Source organism: Python bivittatus, unplaced genomic scaffold (assembly GCF_059951505.1).
Source record: "Python bivittatus isolate LINGU-HERP-01145 unplaced genomic scaffold, Pbiv_v1 ctg000850_np1212, whole genome shotgun sequence".
Lineage (NCBI taxonomy): Eukaryota > Metazoa > Chordata > Lepidosauria > Squamata > Pythonidae > Python > Python bivittatus.
The window spans coordinates 60990611-61014103 of record NW_028277112.1 but is presented as its reverse complement, the minus strand read 5'-3'; the positions used below and the strand labels follow the sequence as shown (position 1 = coordinate 61014103).

The 23493-nt window shown below is 39.9% G+C and overlaps 1 protein-coding gene across 3 annotated transcripts in view; it reads right to left on the bottom strand.

Moving 5' to 3' along the window:
* ABCA1 (ATP binding cassette subfamily A member 1) overlaps nt 1–23493 on the bottom strand; it is a 103348-nt gene that overhangs the window by 67557 nt on the left and 12298 nt on the right. The window contains exons 1-5 of one of the 3 annotated variants that reach the window (XM_025166897.2): nt 19494–19615; nt 13459–13597; nt 6942–7035; nt 4977–5118; nt 3729–3847 (exon numbers count right to left, since the gene is read on the bottom strand). In XM_025166897.2, coding sequence (XP_025022665.1) covers nt 3729–3847; nt 4977–5118; nt 6942–7035; nt 13459–13524 — 421 coding nt within the window. In that variant the 5' untranslated portion in view covers nt 13525–13597; nt 19494–19615. Of the gene's footprint in view, nt 1–3728; nt 3848–4976; nt 5119–6941; nt 7036–13458; nt 13598–18623; nt 18643–19493; nt 19616–23493 lie in introns of those variants that run through there. The other 2 variants (XM_088129928.1, XM_007428637.4) reach the window with 2 other exon arrangements.

The window sequence follows — 23493 nt, the reverse complement described above, 5'->3', positions numbered from 1 at the left end:
TTCACGTCTATGGAATATTAGAAGAACCTTCTCCAACCTGGTGCCCTCCAGATGTATCAGACCCATAATTCCCATTTCCCTGTGATTGGGAATTCCAAAAGCTGTCATTCCAGGAGTCCACCAAACCTGGGAAAGTTGTCCAATGGAAAGCAATGGAGAAGGCCTCATACTGCTATAAGAGGCATGGACTTTTCTCTCTCTCTCTCTCTCTTAATAAAACAAAATAAAACATCACCATCCCAGTGAAATTTCAATTTCATTCAGGGGATAGCAAAATGCAATTCCTCATTTTAGGGAAACGTTTCAGTCAAGCCTACTTTAAAGTTGATGAATGAAAAATGCTTGAGGAGCAGCATGGATGTACTGCTCAGCTTAATCACATCTGTGTCCTGCCTAGCCCCTTTCAGAGCGCAGGTTGTATATTCATATAAAAATAGAATAGGATAAATATTCACTCATTTTCATCACAAGGGAATGCTCTAAAATTTCCTAGTACAACTGAAGGCCAGGAACTTCTTTGCAAACAAGCAAATGAAAGGAGGAGGGAGGCAGGCAGAGGGTTATTGCAACAAAAGTTAATCAAGAGAGGTCTCAGGGCTCTTTCTTTATGAATTTGATTTTTTCTGAGAAATAAAGCATTGGGGAATTGCAATCCAGTTCCCACATCAACAGCCTTTGCTTCAAGCAGACAGCTCTTCTTCCCTTTCACCTAGCTGTCCTCCTCTGTTGTTGTTTTGCTGAGTGCTCAAAACAATGTTCCCATCTAGTCCCCAAAGTTCCAGCACCTTTGGACCTCCAGACAGTCTGTCCCTTTCGGGGACCTCCTTGCAGACGGTCCACCAAACTTAGACAAAGGGACGGACACTCTTTAGTATTGCATGTGAGGAAACAGAAATGGTGAAACACCACAAGAATGTTCAAGACCTCCTTTGTGCTCTTCAGTAACTGGTTAGCTAATCCTGAAAGAGACTTTTCATTTCTGCCAAATGGGACTTTGTGTGCGTGTGTGCGCGCTTTAACTTGCCAGAAATGGAGCCCTGAAATTATTGGTCACTGCTGTAAGAGCATCTCACCCATTTTCCTGGAAATAATTTAAGTGTAACTTAAAGGGCAGCCACGCTTTTGTCCACCACAACCCATAACAATATGGAGCCTGTCAAATAACAGGCATATCAAATTGCAAATTAACTCACCTTACTAAAGATACACCCGTTTCTCCAATTAACTTGCTAGCATTTGTTTGACAGGATTAGTGTCAGAAAAAATTACTCTGAGCTTATGAGAAGTGCTGCCCTTAACCCTTTTCTTAGCAGAATAGCAGCAGCTAAGAGTGAGTTAGCTCTTAATGCCAAGAAAACATTTGCCTCAGCTATAAGCCCATTACGTGGCTTGTGGTTAGTCATGATTTCTCTGCCTTCTCCCTGGAGACCTGGCACAGAAGATCATAATAAACATTACTGAAGCCATCTTTATAAAGCACCTTAGACCACTGAACTGCAATATGCAGCTTTCCAATATTATTTATTATCATCATTTTGCAATTTGCCGAACTCAATGAATGGTCTCCGTGTGTGGAAAACTTTCAGGGAAGGACAGTTCAGTTGGAGAAGCTCACTGTCATGAAGCATCTTGCATTTTTCTTCCTCCCCCCATCCATCTTTCACACCAGTGTTTCTCAACCTTGGTCACTTCAAGATGTGTGGACTTCAACTCCCAGAATTCCCCAGCCAGCATGCTGGCTGGGGAATTCTGGGAGTTGTAGTCCACACATCTTGAAGTGGCCAAGGTTGAGAAACACTTTCACATGGTCTCCCTTTTTACACAAACACACCCATTCCTGTTAGTCAGACACAACATTCTCATTCTTTCAAAATGCTGGTCTCACACTCCTCATTTATAGATTCTCAACCCTTGAAGTGACATAACTACATCTGAATTCCCTTTTTCTTCCACCCTGAAGCCGTCACGCTGATTCACGTGCTGCCTATCTCGCTCCGTCAGCAAAGGCCTCTGGTTGGTTAGCCAAATAAAGGTGAAGGCCGTGAAACAGACGAGGGTGCAACAGGTACGATATAAAGCAGTTGTAAGATGAGCACAAATGAAAAGTCACTGCAATATTAGCCAAATAAAATGGGCACCAATGAGCACCTCTTTCCAGAAGTTGTCCCCCCCCCCCCCCGTTTTTAACTGCCATGAAAATTAGCAGTGATGCTTTCTCTGCGGGATTATCAATTTTTCTTATTTTAAAAAAAGCACGAAAGATGTAAACAGTCAGTGGGAAACAGAGAGTTGGCCAAGCCGCTCATTTAGAAGTAATTACCAGAATTTAAATGTCACAGAAAGCAAATAACTCCAAATACATCTTTACATTAGTATGTATGTTCTCATTTCTTTCTCTCCTTTCTTCCTCATCCTCTTTGGCAACGATTTCTTCCTATTCCTTGTTGCTTTGCTTCTCAGCAGCTGCTTTACTCTTTGATAGCTCTTTTCCCTTCCTGTGCAAAGGCCTATATATATGGTGCAGTTTTGGTGCTGCTGAAACTAACTTGTTTCTTAACCTGATGTAGAGTTGCATGCTAGCAACTTTCCCCCCCACAAAGCTAGCCATGCATACTTAAAGAAATGTCTTGTTTCTTTCCAGTTCCTGCTTTAAGCGTCACACAGTGCAGCATTGGAAGAAAGCTGGAGGCCCCAGGAACATGCTTTCTTCTGGATTGGTCTCTGTAAAGCCCTCCACAAATGCATGGAGCAGAGGTCAGCCCCTATAATTTCTCAAATAAATTTCCTCTAAGGATTGCAATGTTGTATTACAGCAACATTTCCCCTCTCTTTAAAATTTGAAGAAAAATGAGAAGTTGTAGGGAAAACTCATATGTTAAGGAAGAGTTTTCTTTGCAAAAATGCAGAAGTAGAGAGCTACTGCCTTTTAGATTCTTTTTGGGGGTGATATTCTTTTCATTTTCCAGTCAGGCCTACCACCTTGAGATCTCCTGATGGTGTCCCATCAAATATTGACTATGGAATTCTTACCCTGGAGAAAAGAGGGGTTGGTGAAGAGAGCAGAGGGACAAGCTAGATGTAACAAAAGGAGAAAAATGTTCTGTTCAGATGTTTGCACAGATGGGAGGAATAGGAGATCAAATGTACATGGGCCACCAGTTGGCAAGAGAGATGTTTTTCTTCCTCATCTATCTTACTTTTGTGCATTTTTTCTACTGCTAACCCGTCACCCAGTTTCTATACTAGAAAAGACAACCACAGATACCCACAAGTGTGCATCCCCACCCCCCACTCCAAATATTATGGGATAGAGGCAGAAATATGTAAAGCACTGTACATTTCAAGGAAAAAACTTTATAAAAGAGCAATCATGACATGTTTCATCTTAGGATGGAACACGTATTTTATCTCAAGTAATCTCTGTTGATTTTCATGGAGATAACTTACAAGCAAGTTATGTTCAGGATTGTTTCAGGACAGAGTATCAGTGAAAGGGTGAGAAGTGAATTACCTGCTAGTAGTGCATATGCCCCCTCCCCAAAAAAGACCTTTCTGTAAGAGTGAAATAAAGATCTTTTTGTTTAAAATTTTGCTCCCAGGCATTTGGAGAGTCATCCCTTGTTTTAATACAGCGCTGATTCCCTTGTAAAGCTTTTTCCAGCTTTAGTTTCTAGATTAATGACAAGAATCTCTGCATAATGCACAATATTCCTTTGTGATTCACTCACCTAAGGCAGATTTTCCAATTTTCTGTAGTTTTACCACCACTTGCTGTATAGCCATGATGCTGGTGTCCTTCTGGCTATACAACAGCAAGCGCTTGGCATCCGAGAACAACCGGTAAACACTGAAGAAATGAGGCCAAGAGCAGGAAAAAAGAAACAAAAGAGGAAAGTTATTAGTCATCATGAGAGGCACAGCTTCAAACAGCCCCCATATGGATCCTAAAAGATTTCTGTATCCACATCTACTTTGTGCAAGCCCCGCTGACATTATTGGGAGCTATTCTACCACGTGAACACTACCATCCTCCCACAAGCTCTTGTTTATAAATTGTATCTAAGTTTTGTTTCTGAGCGGAGAGAACCACCAATTAACTGCATTGGCTTGATTTGCAAAATGAGCCAGGAGGAGACATGGTTGGCTAGTTGGTGATTCAGCGTGTCACACAAATACAGCCATTCCCTCAGTTCCCTAAGAGGAGATAAGCAACATGTCTGAACTCCAGGCCCACCTGGAGAACGCGAGCAGAGGGAATAGCCATTTGAAGCTACAAGCAAGGACCTGCAGGATGAAGGCACTGGATGCCAGGGAAGAAAACCTCCTTGAAGTCTTTATGATTAGACAATGGTCTCTCATACCCAGTAAGCTTATGGGGTAGAGAGTAAGAAAGATGACTTTGATGGAAATATACAGGAACCCGTTACCTAAGCAAAAGGGGCTGAAGCATTTTTTAAGTCCAGAACAATGAGATAACATTCAGAAGTGGTTCAGGCAGACACCTCCCTTAGTCACTGAACTATAAGAAGGAGGAGGAGGTACACACTTGCAAGATTGTTATTATAGCCAGTCCCAATAAAAGTAGTTTTAGCCCTCCTGTAGCATTGATTTCCTGGTCTGGTCTACCTAGTGGGGCTGATAAACAATAAGCAGCCATCTCTCCCTATACAAAGGACAACACAGGCCCCAAAGTATCTGTGTAGCCCTCAACTGTCAAGGCGTTTTGCAAAGGATGTGCTAAGTAGGTGGGAATTTGCTTGCTTTCAACATGATAGTTTGCCTTGCATTATATTTTCCCCCTGGTAACCACCCGCTAACACTCCTCATTTGTGTTAGAGGACAAAGTCTTCCCTTGAGTACAGCAAAGAATAGCCTGTACCCTTGATAATGCACTGCTGTTCTGTCTCAATCCTCTTCTTCACATTTGCCCCCTAACACTTTGACAGGCCAAAATTTAATAAATAGCGAATACTTACATAGATTTATTAAAATTCCCAACAATGCCCGGTGTCTCCCCAGGTGTCGGGAAACGAAAGCAAGGATTGTTGGCATTACAGATAATCCCCTGGACCCAGGGCAATGTTCCAGCTGAAGGCATAGCCTTGTTTGGAAAATGACCTAAAAATATGAGGACAGATATTTAGGACATTGCATGAAGTCATCCTTAAAACTTCTCTGTTCTAAAGTTATACCTCCCACCCCCCCCAAGCTTTGTCTCCAGACTCATATGATGCAGGACAACAAGAAGCAATTGTTTCTAATATCTGCAGCAAACAGGCAAGTTGTGAAAGGGCAAAGAGGAGTAAAAGACAACAAGGCTTTTGTACCATGTATTAGTTTGTTAGAGTTATATCCCACTTTTCCTCCAGGTGATCAAAGCAGCATACATAGACTTCCTTTCCCAATTTTTTTCTCAGTAACAACCACCACCATCTGAGATGGATTGGGAGAGGTGATTGAGAGGTGATTGGCCTAGTCACCCAGTGAGTTTCCATGGTTAAGGGTGGACTTCAGCCTAGGTCTTTCTGGCTTCAGTCCGACACCTTCACTGACTTACTACATTGACATTAAAAGTTATGCAAGAGAGATTTCAGCAGGCCTCATCATCTCTGTTGAAATCCCCTCTATGTAACTAATCAGTGAAGTTTAAATTATTAGGGAGAAATATACCACACGGTCATTATTAAGAAAAAAAGGAAATCCTGTTTGAGTAGAGATAACTAGGAATACACTGAAGATGTTTCTGTAGTTCGGAAATTGAATCCCATTCTCAACATTTTTTCAGCTCTCCAAAAAAAACTGGTTGGTTTGATGTGAATCAACTGCATTATCACCCAGCAAATTATGGACATTTTCAATCTCTGATATACAATATGCAGCTTACTGTTGAACCCTGCATTGCGTTCTTTCTTTTTTCAGATATCAACCCAGCAGTCAAGTATGTATGTATGTATGTACGTATGTATGTTGAATTGAATTCAATGAGTTTTACTTCAGAGTATACATATACAACAGTTTAAGAAGGACAGTTAAATATTTCACATTGTTCTATATCTACGACTCATCTGCTGTTGAAGGATTAATGTATTATTTGCCAACAGGTCATATCAATAAAAACATCCAATAAGATTGCTACAGAAAATAACCCAACTCTAGCATTTAAATCATATATGTAAGCGCGAAAGAGATCATTTTAAAGCAGTGGTTCTCAAAATGTGGTCTGGAGACCCCTGGGGATCCCCGAGACTCTTTCGGGGGATCTGCAAAGACAAATAAATAAATATTTTAAAATTTCTCAGTTTTCCCCCTTTGTTGTATGTTTTTTTTTCACTTTTTTGTTAAACCACTTTTAAGATTTTTTTCCCTCCTTTTTGTAATCAAATTTTTTTTAAAAAAATCTCAAGTTTTAATTTCTAATGCAGTAAATATTGATAGATATAACCCACATAAACCAAAGCTCTTTGGGGTCCTCAATCATTTTTAAGAATGTAAAGGGGTCCTGAGACCAAAATGTTTGAGAACCACTGCTATAAAGAATTATCACAGGAACTGAATGGGATGTTTCATACACATTGTACTAAGCACTGGGCGATAAGGAAACCTTCAGGGTTATGTTAGCAAGAGCTTCTATCTTCACAGCAGTGGTCAAACTGGAGGCAAATCCCTACTTTAGCAACAGCATTTTTTGAGAAGAGAAATGAATTGCAATAAAAACTGTGACTTGATCTGTTACGGCCACATACAAAACTGAAGGAACAATCCTAACTAGCTGAAGATCAAGTGTAGACCACTCTGATGGCTCCCCCAAATCTTCCTCAGCCATGCTATCTTCTATCCTTCTAAGCTGGAGATAGCTGACTCCTTATGCAATCTGCCTCTCTCTTTCTTACTTCACCTTCACCAAAGCTGAAGCCCAAGAACACAGGCATTTTTTAACTTACATTCATGTTGTTCATAAGGTGGATAAGTCAGTCGCACAGACATCAGAATAAAGAAGATAAACAATGGCCAAGTAATTTCAATCAGCAGCTGGGCCTGAAAGAGAAGAGAGAAACAGCAGCTTATTAAGCATCCATACAGTATTTGATATTACGAAGTAACTGAAAACAAAAGTAGACGTAAGTATGATTAAATTTCTTACTTCCATGAACACAGTATTGCTATTTAATCTAGTCCTCCCCAACTCAGTGCCTTCCTGGTGTCCTTGGGATCAATTGGACTATTAATTTATGAAGCAGTAATTTTGCAGCATTCCTGTCCACTAAGCAAGGGATGGGATGGGATGGGATGGGATGGGATGGGATGGGATGGGATGGGATGGGATGGGATGGGATGGGATGGGATGAGGGATTTTTTTTTTCCAGTCCCATAAATCAAATCCATATCATTGGTCATTCACATTTTCCCTAATATGCTGAACTTTCATATGCAACTTTCCCCAAAATATAAATATATATTGAAGATTAATGTCCATAAGACACCTTACATACATTTTCTTGATGCATGCTTTATTTTTCATATAACTTTCCCAAATGTCAGGGTTTTTTCCCTTATATGGCTATTATATAAATAAAAAGCAAACACCCAGCATATGCTATTTTGTTTCTAACTTTGAATAATATATGTTTTTTGTAGGCAGTTTTCAGTACTATTATTTTTCAGGCACTTCTTTGCAAACATTTTTCTCCTTCTGTGCAGACGTTTGACTGGAGTCTGTTTTCAAAAACAATTTTGGAAGCCCTTGTAAATTTTATGTATGCATACATTTATATGCATGTATAGCACATACACACAAAAATCTAACTACAGTTTCCATCATTCCATGCAGAATACTCAGTTACTGTAATCCAACTATCTCAACATGGCTAGCCTAGGCAAGGCCATTTCCTTGCAACAATACAGGGCATTTGAGTTATCTAGGGTTTGAGCCAAACCTATTAATGAACTTCTGGAATGCCAACTCTTTCCTTGTGACATAATGGAATGCACACATATCTGATTTCTGATTTATATGGCAAATGATTATTCTAAATGGAAAAAAAATTAAATGCACCAGAGAAAAATTATGCAGCGGACCTTCTATAAACATCCACCCACCATAATCTGTGAGGTTCTTCAGAAAATGTTTTCTTCAGACCGCAAAGATTTGAGGATTATTCCGAATGCTAAATCAACTATTTTCATGCAAAGTAAATTCTTCATATGCTCATCCACACACTTACTACCCACGTTAGGCATGTTGGTGGAAGAACTGTGTTGTTCAATGTCTGCGTACAGCATGAACATAAGGATCTAAAATTAGATAATTGACATTTAGTATAGGTCCAAGTGCTGAGGATGTTACAGTAACTCAGCAAAACCTAAACTATAAATAAACCCCATCTCTCCTCTGAAACAGTACATTCATTGGTGCAAAATCCTTTGCCAGTAACATACCCCGAAGGCAAACGATGCTGAAATTGTGGGAACTAGTCCACATTTCAGTGAGGGAATCTTGAATGTGATACAAATGGGGATCAGCAGTCTTTGTTCCCGCAGTGTTTATAGTACTAACTTACAAAGCAAATTAATGCTGAAAGAATTAGTGAATAAATAGGCCAATTCATAATCAATTGAGGAAATTCTTCTCAAAATATCCTCAGATATTGGGCTCATATCCAAATGCAAATTTATTATGTAATATGGCACCTGCCCAGCTCACTGAAAAACAGGAGTAGACCAGCACACACGGAAGAATCCTACATGGTAGCTCTTGTAGGATTATCAAAAGAAGACTCAATGAGATGAAACAACATAAAAATTAAGTGCAGGAAAGGGAGAATCCTCCAAAACTGGTCAGTAAAAAATTAACATACTTCGAGACAATGGTATCTGAAGATAAGATGGGAGAAGAAAGAAGTCAGAAGTGGGGAAAGGAAACAAAATTGGGGCAGTTGGTATCCTAAATGAAGGGTACTCCACATTATGATATTCCGCTTAATACAATACTTAATTAACAGAATAATATTAATAAGTCTCCTTTGTTGTTCCAAGATCAACCATCAATGCAGTAATTTGATATGAATCTCTCATTAAAAAGCACAGTGGGATTTTACCCTTTTTCACTGCCTGTTTGAAAACTGTTGTCCCATCAGAGCCTCTCCAGTAAACAGCTTGGCCTACATTTCCTTTCCTGTCACTTTTCCAAACTGTGGTGGCTGAAATAAGCATTATGAAAGGCGAGCACCAAGCTTAGCTTGACGTGTGCAGCCCAAGAGTTACATCTGCACTACTGGAAGATATCCAGGACAAATTATCTTCTGGCTGAAACCTCTCGGGAAAAAGCAGCTTCAGGAACTAACATTGAGCAAATAGGCCTATACGGTATACCCGACTGTAATCCAGCATCAGTTCCTACTCATTTATCCATTCAGAAATGGAGAGCTGTCTAAGAAGCTGGTTCAAACTATGGGAAATTAAACAGCAAAGTAGCGACTGCTATCTACCTTCAGAGAGGTTTTTGATGGGCTAAAGCCATGAGCAACACTGCTGATTCCAACCTTTAGCAAATACATTATAGGTGGTGGCAACCCACAGACCTCTTTGCAAGGCAGGATGAATGAGGCAAGTTAGCTGAACTTTCTATAAGTGTTCATCTTCCCAATGTCAGTCTTGTCTTTGAACTAGTGGCCCTACTGGACCTTGGGGCTCTGCCATAAGAAAAACTAAAATATAAATCCGGCATATAAAAACAAATTTGATGCAAGGGAATAATCAGAAACAATGGCAAGAATCACAAAAGGCTATATAGGATGTACCCAGCAAATTGCCCAATCTTCTGACATGCACTGAAATACGCATTTCTTTAAGGCAAAAGAACTGAATTACGCATGTATAATAAAACTCCTTTAAGGCAAAAGAACTCAAGTACTGCATTCACATTGGAGAGTATCTGATTCACATGTAAAACTGTGTGTAAGAGAGGGAGGAGAGAACGTTTCTCCGTTTGCCATACTGAATAACAGTAATGGCTGAAGAGTCAAGCAATGAGGAATTAAATTATGGATATTTTGTGCAATCTTTGCTGTGATTTGACTAATAACAGAATAGTATGAGCTCTTTTCATCTTACTTGCTACAGCTGAACTTTCATAAGGTTCAGATAAAGGTTGTCTCAGGGGTTTGCTTTGTCTGTATATCCTAACCTGCATCTGACTCCTCTTTCTGACTGTTGGCATGTGGTCATCAATATGTCATTGCTGAAGGAATGTGACCCTTCAGATAGAGAAGATTTGTCATCTTTGCTCTACCCTGATGGCCTATCTGATGACCTCACTGTTTCTGGGAAGAAGGAGGCCATTTTAAGGTTGATGGGGAGAGGGAAGATGGCATTGAAAGAGCATCTAGTCCAAGTGTTCCAGGAACAGTATGGATGCTATGTAAGATGTCCAGAAGGACTTGGCTGATAGAGCTAAAACCTCATAACATAGTCCAGGAAGCCACTCTTACTAACAGAGCCTATGGGATAAAATTGCCAAGTACGTCACTTCTAAATTCTTAGATCTGTACAGTGTCCAACTGTGCACACTGTAAATTGGAAATTAAAGAGCATGATACCACCATCTTTATTTTCATGGATAGTCACATGTGAGCGTGGGAAAACTAATCAGAAAGAACCTGGCAGAAAAGACTCAAGAACAACTGAGCACGGATATTCACCTTGACCTGGCCATGCTCATGTCAACACCACTATACACATTGGCACTGGCAGACTTCCTGCACTATTTTGAGGAGTTCCACAGGGGTATTGTTAAGTGTTTGGAAGTCCACTCTGTTTTCCAAGCAGCACTAGCATATTAGAATCTGAAGCAGTTGCAATCCAAGTGTTATTCAGCTTCTCTCTTTTAACCATAGCAATGGAAGATCTTGAAAATTTTAGTTTAAATTACTGCTTGATGCTACAGTTGTTATAATAAAGCCATTAATAAAGTCTGCTTAGGCCAGACTTCCTCACCCTGATACCCTCCAGATGTATAGTTTGGATCAGAATTTCCCAAATTTCTAGCCAACTCAATCATTGGAATTCAGGAAATCGTAGTTAACACAAAGCACCAGATTGGGAAGGCTGATGAAACTATTCCTCTGCATTTTCCAGGCTTTGTGGAGAATTATACGACCAATTGGTAGGAAGATGGCAGCAGACCAATAGCCAACTTCAGAACTCTGTTTAAGCTATCTTAAACAGCCAACCTCAGAGATACTTTTACATGAGATTGAGACATATGTTAAGTAGTATAAGGGCAGACCATTCTCAGTAATAGCCCCCAGTGATTCCATTACATGTATTGCTCTGATACATTTAAATACAAAATCATTAGCAAACAATTCAGTTTTGCTCAAGAGTCATCCTCAATTTAAAGTAGACCAATAGAGCCACCATGATAATTAGTAAAAAATGTACCTTCTCCCAAATGCCACAGAGTATAGAATCATAGAGTTAGGCCATTAGCTGTCACCCCCTGCTCTTTGTAGAAATATAGATTAAAGCATTCCCCAACAGATACTGTAGCTGTCCAGGCTTTACTCAAATAATCCAGTGAAAGGGAGCCACCAACTACCTGGATACAGTATTTGGTTTTATTGTGAAACTGCTCCTAACATTACTCCTATAAGGGCTAAAGAAATTATAAAGACCCATAATTAAACTCATAGAATTGAGAGGGGCCATTTAGGCTATCTAATCCCCTGCTCAGTGCAAGAATCTAAATCATCTTCAGCAATGATCACTGGGTTCATAATGGTAGACATGACTGGGCAATCAAAGCCCTGCCCCCTTTTAAATAGGTGTTGCAAGCATCACAAACTCATGAAAGGAATGGGGCTTTGATTGCCTGGTTGCACCTGTCATTTTGAACCCAGCAGCTGTCACTGTGGACATCCCTGCCTGGCAGATTCTTCCAATCTCTGCTTGAACACAGCCAGTGATAGGTAGTCACCATCTCCCTAGGGCAATGTTTCTCAACCTTGGCAACTTTAAGATGTATGGACTTCAACTCCCAGAATTCCGCAGCCAGCATGGCTGGCTGGGGGATTCTGAAAGTTGAAGTCTACACATCTTAAAGCTGCCAAGGTTGAGGAACACTGCTCTAGTTAATTGATTCCACTGTTTGCTGTTCTTAAAGCTAGAGAGGTCAATGAGATAGTAAGTCAATGAGACTGTACGGTCAACGAGACTTAACTTAAAATCATTGCTTTGTCCTGCATTTTGAGGCAGTGGAGAACAGATAATGGCCTTATTTGTTTCACACCCTTTCAGTATTGCCTTTATACTGTTCCACTAATCTGCAGCACGGCAAGATTCAAACGATCAGATTGCATACACTACTAAATCTGAATAGGCATTCCATAGACACTTCTCCCCCAAGAACCTATATGATTTAATATAAAGCTTGCTTGAATGGGAGGCATGAATTTATTTCAAAGTACACGCTTAGGTCAAACAGCATGTCACGCCTATTGTATAACATGTGACTATACCTCCATTATTTACTCTAAGTAATCATGGAGAAATGGCAATCCTTTTCACTTACCTTTGCTAGACTGATCAGAGCAAAAATGGTTCCTGCAGCTTCAGAGAAAAACTGTCCCATTGACTCAAAAAGGAACTCTAAAACAGTTTTTCTAGATACTAAACTGAGAACAATTCTAGTTTTCTCCCTGCCCACCCCCCTTCTTGCCTCCTATATGTATTTACTGAAAGTAAAACATAACGAGGGGATGCGGTGGCGCAGCGGCTTAATGACGCTGAAAGTTGCCGACCAGAAATGGTCGACGCTTCAGCGGTTCGAGTCCAGCCTTCGCGTTAGCAGGGTGAGCTCCTGTTTCCTCCCCAGTTCCTGTCAACCCAACAGTTCGAAAACTCACGTGAGTAGATAAATGGGTACTCTCACTCCGGTGGGAGGAAAAATGCTGGTGGCGCCTTGCAAAAAGGAGTCGGGAGCAGTTGCCAATAAGTGCGAAAAACCGTGCGTGCCCGAAAAGGGCGCGAAGCAATGGAAACCCACCTCCTGCGCTCGCCAGCTGGGCTCTCCTCTAGGAAGGAGGCTCTGGCAAACCACTTCCGAAACACCTTGCCTTGAAAACTGCAAGGAAACTGCAAGCAGTCACTGCAGAGTCGGTAACGACTGAGCGCAGATTTAAAAAAAAACAACAAAAAACATAACTACATACAGCTTCTTGTTTCATTGGTTTAAAGTCCAATACACAAATTATTTCTTGGAAGAACTTACCGGCTAAATGCCTTTATATAAACCCTCCAATCCACATCATAAAATCCACCCAGATTAATGGGAGTTTTACATATTTGTGCCCAAATGGTGTATTTCTAGCGTTAAATAGGATTGTCTGAGCAGGCCCTGTATAAATTCTTGAAACCTACAATCGGCTCTTTTGTGAAAATAAAGCAATGACGTGATCTTACCGTTTGCCTTCTCCTAAAAGTGAAATTCTTCCATAATAGCAAACCCAGCTGTGTCCAGAATGCCATCTTCCCTCCGTACACTCCAGGAGCACCACCGATGGCAACAGCACACAGCAGAAACCCTGTGGCTGGTCATCAACTAGAAAGGACAGAAAGAGATAAACAGCCTCAGTAAAATCTCTTTAAAAAGAGGACTCTTCCATTTTCTGCTGCCTGGTTTTTTGGTTTTGGATTTTTCCCCCAAACCTGGATTCCTCACTGCCTTCCATGACAATGATCCCTGTCCTGGCAGAGATGCTCTCCAAAAAGTGCATAAGGCCAGGGATCACCATGATGGAGGTTACTGGTAGGAATGATCTCATGAAATACCTTTCCAAAATTGGAATTCCTATTGGAGGAAAAGAAAAATGGGGTAAAGCTCTGTTCTCTCCAGCAAAGGTGAAATGGCCATGGAGGCACAGAGCCTTGTAGCCAGATGGGAGGAGCAGTCCTGCAGCAGTTCTAGAGGTCACTGATACCCCTAAGGTTCTCCTCCATGCAAATTAAAATGTTTGCATGGAGGGCAGTTCTACTCCATCCCACTAAAAAATATAAGTTTTTGCCTGCTCACCTTGACTTAAGAGACAGACTCTGATGCAACAACATGGCGTCAGTGACTGGCAAGTAGGTTATGTCGGAGCCAGGGCAAGGGGCTGTGTGGTTGACCCCTGAAAGCCATATATTATACCTAGGTCCACTGGGTACAAGCTTTCAAATTCTGTAGTACTGTCCATTAGGGTATTATTCCCAGAGGGATGAGAATAAACCAAAAAGCAGAGCTTTACATCTACTAAAATATGCATTCTTATCATCATTCAAACTTTTTCCCCTTGCAAAGCCATGGCCTCCATCTGATTTAGTATTACAGGAGCTGAATTCACGGGGGGGGGGGGAGTAACAGATCTTATTATACATATCCCAGTCCCATTTATTTGGCTTTAAAAATCCACAGCATTGTTGCTACCAAACAGTAATTTTTCAGTTCTAAGTCTGCAGCCCATTGGTGGACTGCTATATACATTGCACCCTAAATAAAATAAAGGAAGGAAATTAAATGCCATTGGCACACAGTTTTCAGAGCAAACAGTGTTTAATTTTCAGGGAGTCCCAATTAGTTGATAATTACATCCCTCCTTGACATGCAGAAGGCAGACAGGGTCCCCCACTTCTCTTTCCAAATATAGGTCCATGAAACCAAAGGTCACCCAAGTCTTTCTGTCATAAGAGAGTGAAATCTCAAAAGTGCCCCTTCCTACAATTATTACATAGCCAATAATGTGCTGCCCTGTCCAAATAAGGTGTCATCTCTCTCTAGCTAATTGTTTCTCAACCTTGGCCACTTGAAGATGTGTGGACTACAACTCCTAGAATTGTCCAGCCAGCATGCTGGCTGGGGAATTCTGGGAGTTGAAGTCCCCACATCTTCAAGTGGCCAAGGTTGGGAAACACTGCTCTAGCTAATTGTTGAGCCAGCCTGCTCCCAGCTGATCATGCCCCCCCAATTTTTTTTCTCCTCCCATGTTCAGCACAGCTGCATTAGTGTGAAAATGCAGCACGCCTTTCTGCTGGCCTCCTAGGGGGCAGTTACAATGAAAGAAAGCAATGTTCTGATTCTGTCCCTTAGGCAGAGAGCTTTGGTTCTCACTTCACATTTGTTCATGCGTGGAAACCTGGAATCATCAAACGTCTCTTCTTCAATGTCCCATAATGAGCCCCAAACTGTACAGTTTTGTTAGCAATAATTCTTCAGGGTTTTAGAAAACTCTGCTACCTCCAAAACCTTTTTTAATTATTAGCAAATACACGTATCTTATCAGCGAATGCACGATACTTGACTCCTGGAGACTACATGGACATGTCCATGCAGGTTTTTTGGTGACAGTTTCAGAGGTAACTTCCTGTTTCTGACTGGTCTAAGTCAGCGCTAAAATTCAAGGTCTCCCAATCTCTAATCCAGTGGAACTATACCAAAGAGGGTCTCATAAATACAATTTTTATATAGTTATATGTAAATATCAATATATAAATATTCTAGTGGAAAAATACTTCAGAAGGGGCTGAGAGGAAGGATAGACAGACAATGGGAGAGACCCCAATCCACATGAAGAATCTGAATGCTCCAAAAATTTATCCATACTTATAAACTCACAGTTAGCCAGGTAAAAATTCAGTAAATAAAATAATACAAACAAACGTTCTCAGTAACATTCTTAGAATAACTGAGAATAAAGTGATAATCTTGGGTATATAAGAAATGGGACACAAAATGTTGTACATGGTTTCCAATTAATTTTAAACAAATCTCATATTTGATAACTTTCTTATAAATAACATATTTGACCATTGCAACAGCAAATCACATTTTAACACTCCATTTCTCTAAGTTTTATTAGTTGTTTCCATTATTTACTAACCAAGCAAAGGCTGGGAGGTATGCTGCCAATCCTGAAGGTTCTGAGTTTTAATGCATTTGTTGTACATGTTAATTAAAAAAAAATAGAATATCTAAACAGTGGGCCACCTTATACCCTTTTTTTTTGCGCGTGTGCTCTCTCTCTCTCTCTCTCTCACACACACACACACACCCCAACATTACAAGAAGCCAGATCCACTGAGCATGGCAAAAGTCTCCCATCTTGCCTGATTTTTGCAGGCCAGCAATCTGAACAACATAAAGTTGGGACAACCGATCATGGGTTAGGGTGGCCTTGTTGACTTTAGACAGTCTTGCCTTTTAATTGAAGATTCTGGGAACTTTATCTAAGATTTTCCTGCAATAAATTGTCTGCCCCTGAGTCAAAAGCCCTCCTACAGCTGAAGTGATAACATGTTGGTTTACAGTTGGGTTTTCTGATATACTTGGTTACTTCATATTCTGGCTCTAAAAGATAATACGGGTGCCTTCTAAGAATAGAAACCCTGCAGAACTCACCCAACATCTCTGCCATGACTTCATGTATAGAACTGATCCAGGAAACTAAAAGAAGATTAAAAGATCCTCTTTTCCTTCTTTCTTCATAGCAAGAATACATTTTGGTAGCAGCTCCAAAATTGTACTTCTCAACCTATTTGTTTAAAAATCCCCCAGAAAGTTTTCCTTCTGGTCTTTCATGAGAATCTAAAACTAGTCTTACCATCCAGTTGGTCTGCCCATTACCCATGCTTATTGCAGTTCTACATTTTGGAGGGGAGCAGAGGTAGATATTAAAATTAAATTGGGGTGGCTATTCTTTCTTAGTTCAACCCTCTTGTTAACTGTATGAAACAAACATTCAACAGCCATTGGGAGGAGGGACAGTAAGCTGTTTGCTCTCTGATTGAGACAAAAAAGAGGCTTGTATGAGAGGAAAACCTTTCCCCTAGAAAACAATTATTTAGTCAGTGACTAGGCAATTTTATAAAGGCCCCAGACAGATGCTTGCTGACTCTTGAACTATGTTTTGAACCTGCCTCTTCACCTAACCATCACTCTTTTATGAAACTCACAATTTTTTAAAAAGAAAGCATTCCTAGAAAACAGGATTTACTTTTATTTTTTTATATATAAGCCCCCCCCACCCCCCTAGGCAAAAGATCAGGCCTTGCGCTTCCAGAGATGCCAAGATGAAGTATAGTTTCAAATTCACCCATGCCATGTGGAAGGAATGTGACTAATGCTGGCAGATCTATAGCCTAATCAAGTTAAGGAAAAACATAGATTGTACAATAATGTGTTTTGTGCTGTGGTTGTGCAACCATCACAATTGCATGGATTTGCCCCAAGAAGAGTTACTGTCTGTTTGAACTCTCAGCGGGCATCTATCTTCCGAAAACATGTACTTGTAAATTTCATCTGCGTCTCTAAGGGAATTTCTCATCCTATCCTTGGAATGAAGGACGAAGAATGGAAGACTCTAGTCCTTGGTTTTTCTCCCTTTTCCTAATGAAATAAGCTTGAGGGCAACGCTAAAACATCTTGGCATGCAAAGATCAGCTTGTTGTGCTGTTTCTGATGTGCTGTCCTTGCTCAGAGAACAGATAAACGATTCCAGCTTCCTGGGGAAAATTAGCTGAAACTCTTTTGTAATCAGGATCAAAGGTTGGATCCAGCTTTTATTGCAACCAGTGTTTGACTTGAAAATAATTGAGATTGTGTTCCTAAATCACTGATTTTGAATCCAAAGAAATTGTTAGCTAAATCAAAGTTCACACTTGCTAAGGGACCCAACAGTCTTATCACTATTCTGGTTTTGCACAAATCACTGTAAAGAAAGAGGGAGCCCCAGTTCCTAAATTTTCATATCCATGCATTGCTGTAAATGCTCCATGGCCCTAACCTAGCTCTCATTCATACATGTGCAGATGTTGATGCCGGTAGTGTCATATGGGATTATTGGAAGGGAGAATGAGCATAAACCATGGCAATCCAATCGGTCATTTTGATTATGTGTCATCAAGTCATTTTTCACTCCTAGCGACCATACAGATAGATCTTCTCCGTGAAGATACTGAATAGTTAAATGATATATATGCAGGTATGGATCTGATGAGCTGTAAGAGATTTCTGCACTCTGGGCAATCAGACTGACCTTTGCTATTTGTAAGAAATGCTTTGGCGATATAGCTTATGTTAGTCTTGGCTATATGCATTACCTGTTCTTAGAATCATGTTTGGGAATCCTGCCATCCCATTAACTCACAATCAATACAGCCTGCACTTTCTCAAATTTCAAAAAGCATCTGACAAAAGTCCTTGAGGAAAAGATCCTGCCACATCTCAAATCTATACAATCTTTAGACTTTTTTTTTAATCCCACCTTTCCTTTATTCTAGAACTCAAAGTAACATACATGCATTTTTCACAGAGTCTCCCATCCAACCAGCAATCATTCAGCCCAGCTTAACTTCAACAAGGTGGCTGGCTCATATGCCTTCAGACCTGGCTTAAGTTGCCAAAGCAGTTAAATACAGACACAATAAAATTGCCCATCAACATTTACTAACCATTTTGAACCCTCTTTCTTGGTTAGTAACGACCTACCTGCCACCAGGAATGTTCATTCTATTAGGAAGGGAGAAGAAAATATTTATGATATTCCTCTTCTTCTTGGAAAGAAGAAAATTAGTAGTAAGTTTACCTCATTTACCTAAGATAGCTCTCTCTGGAAGGCAAATATGTTCACACCAGAAATGTCTGCACCTCATGGAGATTTTTTAATGAACAGTCGTTTACCCTGCTCCAGAAACCCTAAAGTGAAACTACAGAGTGCTATCAGAAGACCCAGAGACATTTACAAGCAAGCAAGTTCTAGATTGCCGTCTTCCAAACAGGGTGACTAGGCAGTTCCACACATACATACACATACACACAGAGGAACTATATATGCAGTTCCTTTACCCAAAAGTAGGCAACCTACCTCTTTTGTTGGGCTACAGCTACAGTCTTTTCACCGGCAATACTGAAAGGTGTTCACAATAAAAATCTAAAAAATCTGGAAGACATCTCATTCTCTATTTCTGCCATAACTAACCCAACAGCCTCAACTGGGGAAAATCTACATACACATTTGAGCATCCTCCGGGTATGCTGGGAAGACAACTGGAAATTTGGGAAGTTGACGGCACTGTCTTGAGTATAGTCAGTTGGGTGGGGATGGTGCAGAGCTGTCTTAAAAGAGTTAAAATCCCACCAACCATTTTTATTTCCTATTTTCTGTCAAAAAGCAGAGAAAGTTGCCTCTATAACATGCAAAAGAGAATACAAATCGAACCAATTGAGCATTCCAATCTTTAGCAAATGAAAAGAAAAAGGAGGGGATGAAATTGTCCAAAATAACAACATGAAACACTAAACTGGCATCAAAGCCCCCCTCTGTTCCATATATAAAATGTACCATGTTCTACGTTAGTTGTTGTAATCCACTTCCTGAATGGGTCAGCTACAAGGAACATCATCAATGAAATGGAATTTCAGAGAACAGGCAAACCCCAAAACCCATGAAGAGTGAAAGGCTTACCCAAAGCTGCAAAGCAATTCTAAATCTTCAACTAGTAGTACAGCCAACTGAACAAGCTCACTGATAACACACCGGGAAGAACTGCAGTCCTGCCAAATGCTGCGTGTCACAAGTGCCAGCAGTCAATGTGAGCTTTGAACCCAGAGTCCTGTGGCTGAGCCATTATCAGATGAATGAAGTGATGATATACCCAGTTCTTTTAGGAATTTCTAGAATTTACATGGGCTAACCAGATTTTTTTTTTTTTAATTACAATCTTCTCCAGTTTTAAAATTAATTCTGCAATCATTCATCTCAACTTGGAAATGGCTAGATGATCAGAACCTACTGCTGACTTTTAAGCTTTTTCATCTGAGTTTCCACTGATCAAATTGTAAATATATCTATCCCGCAATTGCCAATAAAGACAAGTCTCTGCATACTGTTTCACAGAAAACAAAACACAGAGCTGGATAGGCCACTATCATGTTCCTTAGGCTTAGCATTTCATATCTTGCAATAATGCCCAAGCTTTATTTATTTATCTGACCGCCTTTATAACCTGCCCAAATCCCAAAAAGGCAGCACACAACACAGGAAATAAAAATTACAAACACTAACAACAGAGGCAATTAAAAACAATTCATATAATCAAAAATACCTATGACAGACATCTAAAATCAAGTCAGCTAAGGCTGAAAGCTTGTTGGAATAAGACAGAGTTAATTTGCTTACAAAATGTAAGAACTGGGGGAGGGGGGCTGCACATATCTTTGGTGGGGAGAGGGTTCCAAAGAGTGGAGGCTACCACAGAGAAGGTCCATCCCCTGGTAATTCTGGCCATTTCTTTTACACCCTTGCTTTATTTTTACTCATACAGAAGCAGGCTGAGCATCTGGGATCTTGCCATCTGAATGAGCTGTGAGACAATACCTGATGCACTGCAATAGGTCAAGACAGGGTCCATAATAAGACTTGCTGATTTTGTGGGCCTGACATTGCGAGCTGGCAGTTGAACTCTTCTAGCAAGAGACAGTAACCACGCTCAAGAAGTGAAGATGAGGGCCATCTATGCTGAAGCATCACCATATGCTTCACTAGTGTTTCCACCCTGTACCTTCTTCTTCCTTTTGCGACTCTGCAGAGGAACCAGACAGTTTCTGTATGCCAAAACAGAAAACAGGCTTGAGCTTGTTGGTCCAATGCTTTATTTATTTATATGGTACATTTTATCCCATCTTTATTCCAAGATGGAACTCACCTGGATCTCTCCGGTGGCCTGTCCCTCGTATGACCTTGACCTATTTAGCTTGGGCGTGTCTAACTTCACAAGCTTTGAGACCTTTGTGGCATGTGGCTGGGAGGATACACTGTTCAAGCACAATAACATCATCATTACATTTTTACAAAAAACCTTCCAGCTTTACTAACCAGGCCAAAGACACCACTGTTACAGCTTCCACTTCAAAAATGACAGATACAATTTGCCAGCTATAACAAACTAATGGCTTATAGATTAAAAAAGAAAAAAGAAAAAATGAAACTGACAACTTACTCAGAAGCCAAAAATTAAATGGAGGCAGAAATAATTACTTTCCCTGATCAGTAGGCATTCCTCCGTTGTCAGATGCTCTTCTTTCTTTCTTTCTTTCTTTCTTTCTTTCTTTCTTTCTTTCTTTCTTTCTTTCTTTCTTTCTTTCTTTCTTTCTTTCTTTCTTGGAAATTTGTTTCAAGAAGCTCAAAAGTGTGCATGCGTGTGTGTGTGTGTGTAAAAAAAAAAAAACCCTCTCACCCCTATGGGTGGTATGTGTCTTCCTCAATCTCAGATCCTCTACCAGAGGCCTGGGAGTTTGAGGGTTCTGCGCAGTATCTTAGCTGTTCCTAGCGCTGCTCTGATGTTGCTGTTATGTTGTTGCCAAAATTCTGTGCTATATTTTTCAAAACAACAATCTAAGCAAACAAATGGTAATTAAGGAAATTATCTTGATTCTCAAGCTAGAAGTAGGGTTCTGTGCCTCTTGAACTTCTGGCATCCAGTTAGCTAGATCTGAATCTAACCTTGATCAAAACTTCTAATATATTTTGTAGTTCTGTGCCTTAACAGATTTACATACCTTCTCTGAAACTGAAAAAAATGAGCAAATCTGAAAGGGCATAAATTAGGCTTGGATATCTAGCAATCCCAGCACTATAACATCATAATTTTTTAAACTGTATTTTAATTAATATTTATTTTTGTTTTTACTGTAAACTGCCTAGAGTCACTTCCTAATGAGGTGGGCAGTGACCAAATTTGAAATATAAATAAATACAAATATAATACATATATAATATATAAAAATAAAAATAAAATAATACTTCTAACACGGAGCTCATAACATGAAAGATGTTATGAGATGTTTCATAACATGAAAGATGTAGGCACGGGTATGTTTCAAATTCTTACTGCCATTTCTTTCTTCTACATACAAAAGGAAGAAGAAGGAACTTCCCCTAGCTGAACCTTCTAAATAATGTGTGCCTTGACACAATCTCTCCATTCAAATCATTTATTATAAGGCCGGAAAATGTTACCTCTTCTACATTAATGGGTTCCATACATTTTCCTTTTTTTCTTACAGCCAAAGGAATGTTGCATCAAAGACTGTAAGGGATGGAAAGGACTTTGGGGAACATCTGGTCCAACCCCCTTCCCTGTGCAGAAATCTACTGCTACAGCCAGTGCCAAATTTAAACTGTTTCTCTGCTATGACAAAGGAAAAGTAGAAGTCAAGGAAGCACGAATGTCCTATAAAGATCTGTATGTAAATACACATTGTCTAAATTGTCACCATCTTGTGTTTAGGAAGAAATCCACTAAAAAAGGGATAGCATGTTTAAGACAGAGTCATGTTGATGGTTCTTTGGCAAGGAAAAGAAACAAAAATTGGACATTTAGTGCAGTTGGCTGAACCTGGATCAGAGTTGGTCCATCCATTCCCTCTTAAAGTATATTGTTGCTGTTATCATAAAAGAATAAGTATGACTGCACTAATCAGCTAAGATTAAAATGTACAAAAAAAAAAAAACCCACCCCCCTAATAGTATAAATAAATTTTTAAAAGGTTTTCTGGACAAACTTTAAAAAAATGCACAGTACCAAAAGGATTGTAGTAAAGGCATCTCATAGCCAGGATACATGGTAGACCAGAATCCCTCTATAGCTGTGTTTAGAAGTTCAGCTAATAAATTTATCAAAATAATAGTATTTGCAGAAGAGCCAAATTGGGGTAGAGGCATTTCTCTTAATGAATTCAGATCTCATTTCTTTCTGGCACAATGTAGTACCGACACAACCTCATCTACTCACATGCAGTGAGCCTTGTTTCTCGAGATATAGTTTGGAACGCATACATGTACTCTAACTTTGGTACAGTTCAGGTCCTCTCCTTTCTGAAAGATCTTATCGAAGTTTCAGTCTTACATGTTGTACATTTTGTATGGAAATTGGCCTTTGGGGAATACTTGCTAAATATTGTGCCCTCTGGTGTAAAGCTCTCAAAATGACTTCTAAAAACTCTACAACACCTGCCCAGACTTTTCACTCAAAGAGAGTCTTTAGAAAGAGATAAAATGTGGAACAAACCTGTTTCATTTCAGAAGTAATTTTAAAAAGTTACTCAAGCACAAGATCCAAGCAACCCTGACTTTTCTAAATATCTTTAACATCAGCAACAACATTCTATATAGCAACCTTTTTTCGGGTGGGGGCTTTCCATCAACAGTTTGTATATGATACTATAAAATGACACACACACCCCATTTAAATCATACGAAAATGAAGGATGGGGCAACTAGATGGGAGTGTGGTTCTGTTCTGAATGGCTAATTTTGAGTTCTGTGCCACAGAATAGAGGTGTAATTTAGGGCACTATTGAAAGCGTGAGCAGTAGTAGTAAAAATCTGTCCTGTAACTTGGAAGGTTAGCCTGGCCCCCAGAGGTTAGGTCTCTGGTTACATTCTTGTATTACCTTCCATATTG